Consider the following 13,111-nt stretch of genomic DNA (forward strand, 5'->3'; position numbering starts at 1 on the left):
GCCTCCTCCCGTATCTGAGTTTACCTTGATTCAATTTCTATATTCTCTGGTTTATTTAGTGGAATTGTTTTGCGGATGCAGAATTTTAGTTTAATAAATTTGCATTTTAAGATGGAGCTTGACCCGAAAAAGTATGGCGTTCAAATAAATTTTTCTACGAATTTTTGTTTCCTTCACGAATTGTAATTATTATTCCAATTATTACTATTACTATTATGGGTTTTTTTCTCGTTTTCGAGGGGATTAATATTGTGTCCTACAGCCTTATTTATTCTTCTAGTACTCTCTCTGTCCTTTTTTTCTGTCATTATAGTAACTTATTCTAAAATAGAAAAGTGATTTCGCCACTTTTTATCTTTTAGTCACTGTTACTTTTATTTTTAAATCATTATTTTCTTCTTTTCGTTCTTTAAGTCATTATAAATGAGAACCATGCATTTCTTTTAATTTAATTGCCATATTTTAGAATTCAAAATCAAAAGTACAGTAGTAAGGCCAAACGAAGACAAATTGAGTCCATCTCCTTCATTATCCAATCCATTGGCCGAAATTTCAATGATTCTTAACGGTGCACGTCTTTCGCATATTAACGGGAATACTTGAGATATTCAAACGGGTAAAAGAAGTAGCATAATTTTTTTACAGAAAACTATGAAAATATAAATAAAACGCAGAAATTTCTGTGAACAATTTTTGTGCGTGTAAAAATAACTGAAACGATATTTTTGTTTCAAAGAACACGAGAAATTAGCTTCCAAATATACCAAAACTTAAAAAATGTTGAAAAACCACGCAAAGAAAATACCAACGTTGTATTTTTAAATAAAGAAATTAACAAATTGATTTTTTTTGTAATGGTAAATATACCAGAGCGAGCGAACCCAAAACTGTGGATAAAAAGAAGTGGGTTATCTTACGCTTTGATTGAATTTACATTTATGCCTCCAGAACAAAGCCATCAGGAAATCGATCATCGAAGATGATCTCAGCTCCCTTGCAGCCGAAAGAAGAGGCAATTCTTTGAATATTTGAAAAATGCAAACCAAAATAATTTAAAAATCTAGATCTAAAAATCAATTGCTTGTAACAATCATGTTAAAAATCGACCATCGAAGATGATCTTAGCTCCCTTGAACCATTGCTAAATCGCAGAGAGAGATTTGGATATACAGAGAGATGAGAGATGAGATTCATGGGATTGTGAGGAGAATTTATAAAGAACTGATTTTGAATTCTAGGGTTTCGGTGCAGTATGGGCTGGGCCAAATTTCAATGAGTAGATGGGCCTATTTTCATAGATTCTATTCATAGTCTCTATTTTACTCTCTATAGTCACCTATTTAAAAATTTAATAAAAAATTGACAAAAATATTATTTTAACCTCATAACCCCAGATCAATTCCTTTATCCCCAATTTTTAAAAACATGAAGAGAATACGTTGAATAGCCTCAAATTCATAGGTGATAAAATTTGGAGTTCAACGAAAAGTTATTTTATTTCTCAAACTTTTATTTTTTATTATAGCAGTTAGAGAATTCACACTGGGGTTGACCTGATAGAGGGGGACCACATTGGATCAGAAAGACTACAGTGAGATGACATAATAGCTCACCTAATCTTTTTAGTTTTGATTTTTGTATTTTTCATTGCACGCATTTAAATAACACAATTTATATCAAATTTAAATTGCATTAATTTTAAAATCCTAAAAAGTATATAGAAAAATGACATAAATCTTAAAAATTTAAAGACATATCCTAAAATAATTATTCCGGATCTAGAGGTCCGAAACGTGCCCAAATGTGCTCGATCAAATCACGTTGGAGCTGAGCATGCATCTGTCTATCTCGAAGAATTACATCTCTTTGCACGTATTCCTCAAAGCAAACCGGTGTTGCTCGAGCACTCATCGATGATCGCATGCGCTCATCGAAGCACTCATCGAAGCAAATGTTTCTGCTTCTGGATCTCATCGATGATCGCCTGCGCTACCTTGTCGGAGGAAGATGAAGAATTATCATCAAACCATTCCATTTTTTGAAGAAAAATATAGGAAGATTGAAGGAGAAAATGGAGGAAGATTGATTTATGTGTGTGAATGAAGAAATAAGTGGAGGTATTTGTAGAGGGAATAAAGGGGGGGGGGGGAAACGACTTCATAGCCGTTGGGAGCAAAAAACAAAAGGGGAGAAACGGCTATATTAGCCTTAAATTCGAAATATATATATACATATATATATAGGGAAGGGATCAAAAAAGAAAGCTAAATGTAGGAAGAATAAAGAATTAATCACAAGCTTTCATTTCAGTTAATCAAACGATCCATATATTTAGGGATTAAATTATTATATTAATTTCAAAAGGGCTATAGTGTAATCCTTTAGCTTGAGTAACGGATTCTGCATTGATTCACAAAAGACCATATCTTTTTTATATTAGGTAGGATTAATCTATCCATAAATATATTTAATTATTATAGGTCAACATTAGTTACTTTCTTTCACCGTGTGCCATTCAGAAATTTACTTTTATTATTATTATTATTATTATTATTATTATTATTATTATTATTATTGCATTTTGTATATATGTGCGTTGCTGTATTTTTTTTTCGTTTTTATGTATTTTTCATATTAGTATTTAAAATTCGTGAAATAATATTTATCTAATTCATCATTTTAGTAATTCATGTAGCATTTTATTTTTTTCATTATTTCAAAACCTGTACATATTAATTTGGTTCTTTGTGTGATAATAAATAATTATATTATATTTGAATACTAATTTGATTAATAACGTAACTGTTACTCATAAATTATGAAAAGAAAAATATTAGTTGAATAAAGTAACATTATTCATGAATATATCGTTTTCGAATAAAAATCATATTTATCTGAATAAGGATAATAGTTTGCTGAATAATTTATATGATACTCATAAATTGTGAATAAGGAAACTATTTTGTTGAATAAAGTAGCATTTTTCATGAATAATCGTATCTGAATTTTGTTCAAGATTTATCGAATAAAAATCATATTTATGTGAATAAGGAATAAAGTTTGCTGAATAATTTACTCCCTCCGTCCCACGAATCTTGACACGTTTTCCTTTTTGAGCCGTCCCACGAATCTTGACACGTTTTCCTTTTTGGGCCGTCCCACGAATCTTGACACGTTTCCTTTTTTGGCAATAATTATTACATTCTCTCTCCTACTTTATCATCTTTATTATATTCTCTCTCCTACTTTATCACTTTTATTACATTGTCTCTCCTACTTTATCAATTTTATAATTTATTAATTACACACTTAAAACACTAATCTACAACTCCTTAATTCCCGTGCCGAACTCAAACGTGTCAAGACTCGCGGGACGGAGGGAGTATATGATACTCATAAATTGTGAATAAGGAAACTATTTTGTTGAATAAAGTAGCATTTTTCATGAATAATCGTATCTGAATTTTGTTCAAGATTTATCGAATAAAAATCATATTTATGTGAATAAGGAATAAAGTTTGTTGAATAATTTTTATAATACTCATAAATTGTGAATAATAAACAAATATGACATGACCACACATAATAAAGATCATATTTATTTGAATAAACTACAAAAGTTAATGAATATATATAGAAAATTTTAGAATAAATTACACAATATACTGAATTTATAACGAATATTCAATTTATAACCATGTATCTAACACGACAACACATGATTATAAACTTTAATCCGTTCTACTCTTTGAGTTTGTATGAATAGCTATATCATGTCCAACTTTTGCCTTTTTGCATGCCTGCACAACGTCTTCAGAGTGCTTACCCATTGGTGAGATATTTCCAATCATATATTCTCGATCTTCTTTGAGAGAAATTTGATCGCTACATCTGCATTTGATCTTGTTGGTTTCATTAATTCCAGAATATACACAAGTCATATTTCCTTTTTCTTCATGCAAAATCACATCTTAAACACCACGTTGCAATTAAATTCTGAATTGCAATCAAATTCACCAAATTGTCAACCTCCAAGATAAAGATGAAACATCCATATCATTAGAATGATGTCAGATATAATAGATAAATGCAAAAAATGTAAGAAAGAAACTACATATACACAAAGAGAAGACCACATAATTAATGGTCGGAGTCGGAGTCGTTGTCGGAGTCGAGGGAGAATGGAAGAGGGAGGACCGACGACAGAGCGGCTCACCATGGCAGGCGGCATCAACTCTCAGTCCTCGGCCGAAGGAGTAGCAGCGTTGGCCCAGACCCAATACTTGTGCGACGGCGGCGGTGAGGTGAGGCGAAAGGGTGGCGGTGGTGGTTTATGGTCAGCAACAATCTGACCGAAGGAAATATGAAGGTATGAGATGTGATGCTGTCCGGCTGCTTCAAATGGCGACATTCTCACTGGAGAATTTCTGAAATCAAAGATTTTATTGTTCGAAAAACCCTAGACTAGAGAAGTTGAAACAGAGAGAATATGGAAGAGTAATTTTCGGAACTACTCGATTTACATTTGTGGTAAATACCCAAAAATGTCCTTCCGTATTCAAAATCTCATTATTTCTGTATTTTTTTTTATTTTTTTCTGTTTATTCGAAATTATATCTACCGTCAGATTAGGTACATCTTAAGGCCTAGGATTATTCTCTATTCTTTACTTAGAGGTTATTCTTTATGGATCCATCCCCTATATATATATATATATATATATATATATATATAGGAAGAGGTTCTAATAAAAACCTCTGTTAAAATGAGAACTAGGAACCTAATCTTGACCTTTTAAATATTAGATCTAATGGTTAGGATTTAGTCAACAAAAGAAACTGTGCATCTATTATATTTTACTGTGCACTTAAAAAATATGCAATTTATGCAATTGAAACCAACAATGCAAAATACTCAAGCAAATCGAAATTGTGCATCTATGCAATTGAAACTGTGCATCTATGCAATCGAAATTGTGCATCTGTAGTTTAATCTCAGCCCTCTATTTTATTTAAATCAATGGCTTTAAATTGGTTCCTAGTTTTCATCTTAAGAGGGGTTTTTATATTAACCCTACCCTATATATATATATATATATATATATATATATATATATATATAGGGTGGGGATCTACAAAGAATCCCCTTAGTATAAAGAATAAGGAATTAATCCTAACCTTACAATCTGAATAGATTAATGGCCAGGATTACATTTAGGCAGTTATTAATTCCTTTTTTATATTTTCTGAATAAGCTAAAAAATCAATTAAATATTCGAAGAGGGGTGTATCTGTCAATTTTCTTATTCACTGAACTGTAATTCCTAAATTAGCGTCGGAATTCTCTCTCCCTCCCCACGACTTCTGCAAACCCCACCTCCACTCAATTCAGAAAACCTACAATAGAGGCAAATTCATTTCTCTTCAATATATCAATGGTGAGGCTGTCGCCGTCGTCTGCCTCTACCGGCGTTGCTCCGCCTGATTGCAACGCTCCTCAGTCTTCTCTTCTCTCAATTTCTCGAACCCAAATCGCAAAATCGAGATGAATTGGTAATTGGTCGTCGCTCTTCCCTGCACTTTCGGTAATCGATATGAATTGGTAATTTCTCAAACCCCAATTTCTCCTCAGTCCGGCGCTTCCCTGCACTTTTGCCTACCGCAGCCGCGGTCTAAGATCGGTAATTGGTCGTCGCGCGCATCTGAAGGCGCCGCGGCGTGTCCGGATTTCATCCACTCATCGGTGCAGCCTCTGCCTGAAAACGGCGTGATGAAGGTTCTTCTCCGGCGAAAGTTGTTGTTTTTTGCCGTTAAGCGATTCCGCCCCCCTCCTTCTCCGGCGTGATGGATTGATGAAAGTTGTTGGTTTTCTGAATCATCTTCTTTAGTGGGCATTTTTCTTTCTTGCTTTTTCTGTGGTTTTCTGCAGATTTGCTTTTTTTGTTTCTTTTATTTTTTTCAATTGTTTATTTATAAATGTGGCACCACTGGTTGAACATATCATACGATCTGTGTTTTGTGATTTTTTCCCAAGAAATGCAAGCACATGCCCTGCCCAGAATAGTGATGCTAGAGGCGATGAGGCTTCTGGTTGGATGCCAAGTGAAAAATATTCGGTAAATTTTGAACAATATTCAGATAAGACTTATTCATGAAAAATGCTACTTTATTCAACAAAATAGTTTCCTTATTCACAATTTATGAGTATCATATAAATTATTCAGAAACCTATTATCCTTATTCGCATAAATATGATTTTTATTCAGTACGTTATGAACAATATTCGAATACGATATATTCACGAATAACGTTACTTTATTCAACAAAATATTTTCTTTGCTCACAATTTATGAGTAACAGTTACGTTTTTCTGCAAATTAGTATCCCTATTCGCAAAAATATAATTCTTATTTGGGTACGTTTTGAACAATATTCAAATACAATATAATTATTTATTATCACACAAAGAACCAAATTAATATGTACAGGTTTTGAAATAATGAAAAAAATAAAATGCTACATGAATTACTAATTTTATTTAAGCAATTAAGAGTTAAATTATGAATAATTAATTATTGGACTAATAAAAATATAAATTAGGTGAAGATTCTATTATTTATTCACATAATATTAATTTTTGAATACACATTAAAATAATTTGAACAAATAAAAAATTTGGATGAATTCATGAATTCGAGTATATAAAATAATTGTGAAAAAAACCATAAATAACGTAAAATATGAAATACAGACTCTGTTGAATTAACATTTAACTAATCTGAATAGTTTCACATATTAAACTGAATAAACTTTCAAGTTGTGCGAATACGGAAAATACGAAAATGCTGAAGAAAATGTTTTTCTTCAATTGCTGACGATAATGGCGTGAGGCTGAGTTGAGGAAGAATTAATGTACCGTGTGATTTACTTTAATTTAATGTGTGAAAGAATTAAAGTTTGATGCGTGTATGTCCATAAATAATAAAATCATATCTACCTTAAATATAGGAATGGTTGTTAATGATAAAAAGTAAATTACATGTATGTCCTTGAATCTATATATATATAAAAGTGGAACCACTATGCCTATACTATTTTCCCGCCCAAAGTGTAGCATTAATTTTAACCTTAATTTACACAATTCAATATTAATTTCAACATTTATTTACATAATTAATGCTGATTTTTATTTATACTAGCAAGTTCTATTTCTGATCTATTAAATTACGACTATAATTTGTTATCATTTTCAATATAAATGCTCATTTGAATTAGCATTTATATTTATCTTAAAATATTGGATTTCATAAGAATTAATACTACAAAAGTATAATGATATTTTTTTGGTAAAAAATAATCTCTCATATAATACACTAATAACATTAGGTTCTTAAACCACATTAATTTATTCTAAACTTAATAATTATCGTCAAAATATATAAAAAATTGTTTTTGTGTAAAATGATTATATGGATAGGAAGTTAGTTGAAAATATGTTCAGTGAGACATAAATAAAATTAAAAAATATTTAATTATTTATATAGGTTAAAAGATTAAAAAAAATAAAAAATCAATTTCACCGGCCCTAAAATTGAAAACAATGACATGGAAAAAAATAGTTAAGATGGAGTATTTTTTTTTTAGGTGATATGCATTTTCTTCATGAAATTAGATGATAATTGTTAAAATTGTTTAGATTTTGAAACAAAATAATCAGCAACACTAATTTGTCGTTTATAAAAATAGGTAAACAATTAGTCAAACACAAAAACTTAGGTGTTATTGGGTGCACTGTAGAATCGGGTTATACTCGCACTCAGACTTTAACCTGCATCTTGATTCAAACCATGTAAATGACACTATTCAGTTATAACTTATACAAATGTCACTGTCTATAATTGACATTATTCAGTTATACAAATTACACTATAACATTTTGAAACATCATAGTGTCATTTACAATTTTATGATGTCAATGACAGGAAGTGCCATTTATATTTATGAATAATGTCAATTATACACAATGTCATTTACAATATTATAATGTCAATTATACGCGATGTTATTTGTATAACCGAATAGAGTCAATTACAGACAGTGTCATTTGTATAACTGAATAGTGTTATTTACAAGGTTCGAATCAGGAAGCGGGTTGGTATTTGAGCGCGGGTTAGAGTTTGAACGCGAGTGCAACCGTCTAATCAGAAAGCTACATTTATATATAAAAGCAGATCATGTGGTCATTGAAAAAATTGTAAATACATTATTTTTAATGGCTATGATAAAATCAACAACAAAATATGTTTAATTTTATGGATTTCAATAATAAATTATTGTTTGCATAATTATTATTAAATTTTAAAATAAGTGTATAAAATAACTTTAGAATCGGGTTATACTCGCACTCAGATTATTGTTTGCATAATTATTATTAAATTTTAAAATAAGTGTATAAAATAAATGATGTGTACATAACAGTGAAGCTTAATAAATATGATCGCAACTCATCGTTTAGTTAATTTCACTTTAAAAATTTTTTTAGACAATTTCACTTCAAACTATTGATATAGTATATGATTGGTGATTTCATGTCACTTACAAAGATATATTCCTAAATTTATACCACTTCAAAAATATATATATATATATATATATATATATATATATATATATATATATATTAACTCATCACAATCACATTATTTTTATATAATATACTCCCCCGTCCTGCTCCGTATGTCTCTTTTCTTTTGGGCACGGAGATTAAGAAATGCGTAAAAAGTAGATAAAGTGGGTTGAGTTGGTGAAAATTATTTAAATATTAAGTATAGAGAGAGTGTGTATTGCCAAAAAAGGAATGAGACATTTGAAGTGGGACAATCCAAAATAGAAAATGAGACATTTGAATTGGGACGGAGAGAGTATAATTTAATACTAAGATAAAATAAAAAATATAATAATTTTTTTTAAAGAAAAAAATAAAAATTATAATATCTAACAAAAATAATACCCGTGCATCGCACGGGGAAAAATACTAGTTTAATTATTATAACCGAAAATTAGGAAAAATCTGGTGCGTTAGATGGCATAAATCAAGGCTCAGGATTTATTCTTCATTCTCTCTACATTTAGCCTTCTTTTTTGATCCCTTCCCTATATATATATATATATATATATATATATATAATGGCGCGTGTAACACACGCGGAGGCAAAAATGGAGATCAGGCCAGACTCGAGTGTGTTGAGGCTGCGGTGGGTGACCCGATCTTGGGGATGACTCGAGTCCCCCCTATCGGGTCCCCACTGTGGGTGCTCTTATGATACTATGAACATATGACGAAAATGAAGGTAACAAAATGGAGGCTAAATAGCAGCACTCTAAAGTCTGTCGAGAAGCTTTTGCTCTTTCTATCGTCTGAGCCCTTAAATTAAGAAATATATTATATTTATGGAGTGCTATATTTATTTATTGTCGATGATGTGTATCATCAGGGTGTATTTCATGTGAAACTCACAACTAAAACATCGAGAAGAGAGAGAGATTTGTTGCTTGAATCCTTGAAGGAAAAAAAAATCAAACTAAATGGTGGGATGAAATAGATTGAGAATGGGAATGGAGAGGTTATATGGTTAGATTAGGAGTTTTTTAATTTGGGATAAAAAGGTAAGTTTATTATTTTTTTATTACTTTTTAATCTGTGGATTTTTTTTGGGGGGGGGAGTTGGGGAGGGGGAGCAGTGGAGTTTGAACACGGGACCTCACTGTTCACTCACAGAAGGTCGCACCGCTTGGTGTCTCCTCGGGGACAGTTCTGTAGATTTTAAGATATGATATAAGTGTAGTTGGACATGTAGGATAATTTCATTGAGATATTTTTTGGGTCAATTTCATTGTAATATTTGTTATAGAGTTACTTTAAATACAAAGCAATGTGAACATACAAAAAAAATATTCAATTTTATAAGATAAATATTAAAATTAATATTACATTTTTTTGTTCATTCCACAAATACTCATAGGAAATATTAAATTTTTATTCTCACCTTTATTCAATTCCTACATTAATTTCATTACTTTTGTCAAAAAAATAATAGTTTCATTACTATAATTCATTTCCTTGATTCCTTCTTATCAATCGCATCCTTACCTGAATAGAATACCGGGTAATCGCGTGGAGTAGGCTGGATCATTTGAAAAAGTTTTAGGGTATTTATGCAATTTACAAAATATTAGGGACTCATTGTAATTTGTAATAACCACAGTTAAAGGTGCCAAATATATAAACCAACCTCATGGGGTCTAAATGAAATTAACCCTAAATTCTAGAATCAAAGCCCCAATTCATCACTGCGAATCACACGCCCAATTCCGCTTCACCGTGACCGTCACCTTTTCCGCTGACGCCGACGCAACCAACCAAAAATTCTCCGTTACAGCTTACTTTCAACAGTGTTCGTCAGATTTTCTGGTTCGTTCTTTGCAGTCATCTTCTTCGTGTAATTATCGCGATTTTTTTTTCATTGTTTAATCCGTTTTCCAACTTTTCTGAGTTTCAGCGATTGTGTCTTTCAGAAATAGAGCAATTTAATATCTGAAATTAACAAGAATATCGCATTAATGCAAAGTACACTGTTTTAATTGTCAATATTGTGCTCGCCTTTTACTGTTACTTGATTGTCTGGATTGCTGAGGTAGAAATTTGTGATTGATCAGATTTCCAGAGCTAAGAGAGAGAGAGAGGGAGCAGCTCAGCTCCGATCAAAAACACAAAAGAAATGGCTGAGAAATTAGCTCCTGAGAAAAGCCACAGCTACATTCACAACGGTAATAATATTTTCTAAATACAGTAAATTTTCTATCTAGATATGGTGACGAACTTGTGGAAATGTTGGTGTTTTAGGACAAAAGGTGTTCGACTGGGATCAAACGCTAGAAGAGGTGAATATGTACATAGAGCTTCCAGCTAACGTTCCAAAGAAGTTATTCCACTGCAAAATTGATTCCAAGCATGTTGAAGTTGGGATCAAAGGGAATCCACCCTACCTTAATGTCCGTTTTTGTGCTTTTTTCTTGGACAACTTTTTCCTAATTCTTTATGTGCCTTATTATAGCTGTATTAAGTGGTTGAGAGTGATTTTGTCTCATTTCCATCATTGATGAATTATAGCACGACCTTGCTTTCCCGGTGAAGACGGATTGTTCCTTTTGGACTCTTGGTATGTTCTTGTTCCCTGCTGTTTTTCACTTAAAAGAATACATCAATTTTTCTTTTTCCTAGTGCAAGTTATACCACTTAGGTTGATGAGGTTGTGACTTTGATTAAGTCATTTCTCTCTGGGAAACCAGGGCGTTAGATGAGTATGATAGCTTTATTGCTTCTTTATTTTAATTTTTAATTATTTCTTCTTGATAAATGTCTGCTATGATTTGGTGGTGTGGTAAAAAGTTAACATAGAACAAAAATCTTCTAAAATTTAGGACTCGAGGACAGTTTGAATGCTTCAGAAAAAAGAGATTTGAAAATTAAGAAACATCTTGAAAAAGAAAAAAGTAGTTGTTTGTAAGTTGAATTTTTTCACTCAATTAGATATAAGAATGCAGTTACCTTATCATGTATTATGTTATTTCTGTTTTTATGAACTGCATTTTGCTGTTCAGTCTTTTGAATGGAAATCAAGAATTTAACATTCTGGTAATTAGGATTTAGGAAATTTTTGGAGGAAGAAGTGTAAGAACTGAAATAAGTTGTAATCATTTAATGTTGTAATCATTTAATTGCTCAAGTATAGTTGAATATGGGTAAGTTTGAATTTACGAATTTGAAAGATCTGACTCCATCACTTATGGAATGCCTGTCAACATTTTCGTTTTGGACCAAAAGTTTCTGCAATGATTAGAGATGAAGCCTATGATAAGTACATGCCCAAACTTATACATGTTCTTAAAATTGTCTGATGTAACCAAGCTATTGTGCTTGCTATTGTGGGGACTTATTGTATTCTCGAATGCCCTATGATTTCCATGTGCACAAAAACATTGATGACTGGGTTTGGTAGATTGTCATGCCAAATAAGAGTTAACTTTTCATGTTCTGGATATCATTTTATTCTAATGATTAACTTAGTTTCCTAGTGCACGACTTTAACAGTATTTCAAATTTTGCATTTTGCAGAAGACAATATGATGCACATAACCTTGCAGAAGAGGGACAAAGGTCAGACATGGTCTTCGCCTATAATGGGCCAAGCCCAGTTGGATCCGTATGCTGCTGATCTTGAACAGAGGCGTCTCATGCTTCAACGATTCCAAGAAGAGGTACAGCATCTTAATTCTTTAGCATAAAGAACCCAGGTTTTAGTTTTTGATTGTTTGATAGATGAAAAGTTTTGGTAATATTTCAGTTGAAGGTCATAAATTGATTTCCGTATATTTCTAGCATGGAATAATATGTACATATTAATAATTGCACCTAAACCTGCAATTGCCATGTTCCATGTAAGACATTGGTGATATTGCCTATGCATTATGAGTAGAATCTGGTTTTACGTATAATCATGTTATCCGTCATAGCTATACAAAGCTTGCGCATTATGAGTAGTCAATTTATTTCAAACTAACATATTACTGCATTTCTTAAATGCCTGACTTTAAAATAGCAGACCTCGTTCCATCAACACATAATAAGCTTATTGTAATATCTAGAGCACTTCACTAAGTTTCACAACTTTGCCACTATTTCCCCCTCTCAAATCTCTTATATTTGGTTCTTCACTGTAATTTTTTCTGCAGAACCCAGGGTTCGACTTTTCGCAAGCTCAGTTCAGTGGGAATTGCCCCGATCCAAGGACCTTCATGGGCGGGATCCGTTCTGGTTGATGCTCATCCATCTCAAATTATGTATATATAGCATTCTCTTATCTGGATGCAATCTTTTCCCTCTCACACCCATTGTTCTCGACTCTTCTCAGACCCGTACACGTTCAAAGTTATTATATATATTGCACTGTAGCTATATGCCTATGCCAGTCTGGCTAGCAGGTACTTGTTAAGTTCCTCATGTATGTATGGATCTTGTTTTCAGGAGATTATATGCTTGCAACTTCAGTGCA

The 13,111-nt window shown here is 31.9% G+C and overlaps 1 protein-coding gene across 1 annotated transcript; it reads left to right on the forward strand.

The window, feature by feature from the left end:
- The first annotated feature begins 10,144 nt into the window (after positions 1–10,144).
- On the forward strand, positions 10,145–13,111 carry LOC131010918 (uncharacterized). The gene is made up of 6 exons (XM_057938625.1): positions 10,145–10,470; positions 10,716–10,826; positions 10,903–11,051; positions 11,170–11,218; positions 12,175–12,317; positions 12,792–13,111. The coding sequence occupies exons 2-6, from the start codon at positions 10,778–10,780 to the stop codon at positions 12,876–12,878; spliced, it is 477 nt and encodes a 158-aa protein (XP_057794608.1). The 5' UTR covers positions 10,145–10,470; positions 10,716–10,777; the 3' UTR covers positions 12,879–13,111.

Source organism: Salvia miltiorrhiza, chromosome 2 (assembly GCF_028751815.1).
Source record: "Salvia miltiorrhiza cultivar Shanhuang (shh) chromosome 2, IMPLAD_Smil_shh, whole genome shotgun sequence".
Taxonomy (NCBI): Eukaryota; Viridiplantae; Streptophyta; class Magnoliopsida; order Lamiales; family Lamiaceae; genus Salvia; species Salvia miltiorrhiza.

What these genes read in the sequence shown, in the direction of transcription:
- LOC131010918 (XM_057938625.1), top strand. Translation starts at nt 10,778, where the DNA reads ATGGCTGAGAAATTAGCTCCTGAGAAAAGCCACAGCTACATTCACAAC. An exon ending in GGAATCCACCCTACCTTAAT is followed by an intron (nt 11,052 to 11,169) that starts GTCCGTTTTTGT and finishes GATGAATTATAG; the next exon opens with CACGACCTTGCTTTCCCGGT. An exon ending in TTGTTCCTTTTGGACTCTTG is followed by an intron (nt 11,219 to 12,174) that starts GTATGTTCTTGT and finishes TGCATTTTGCAG; the next exon opens with AAGACAATATGATGCACATA.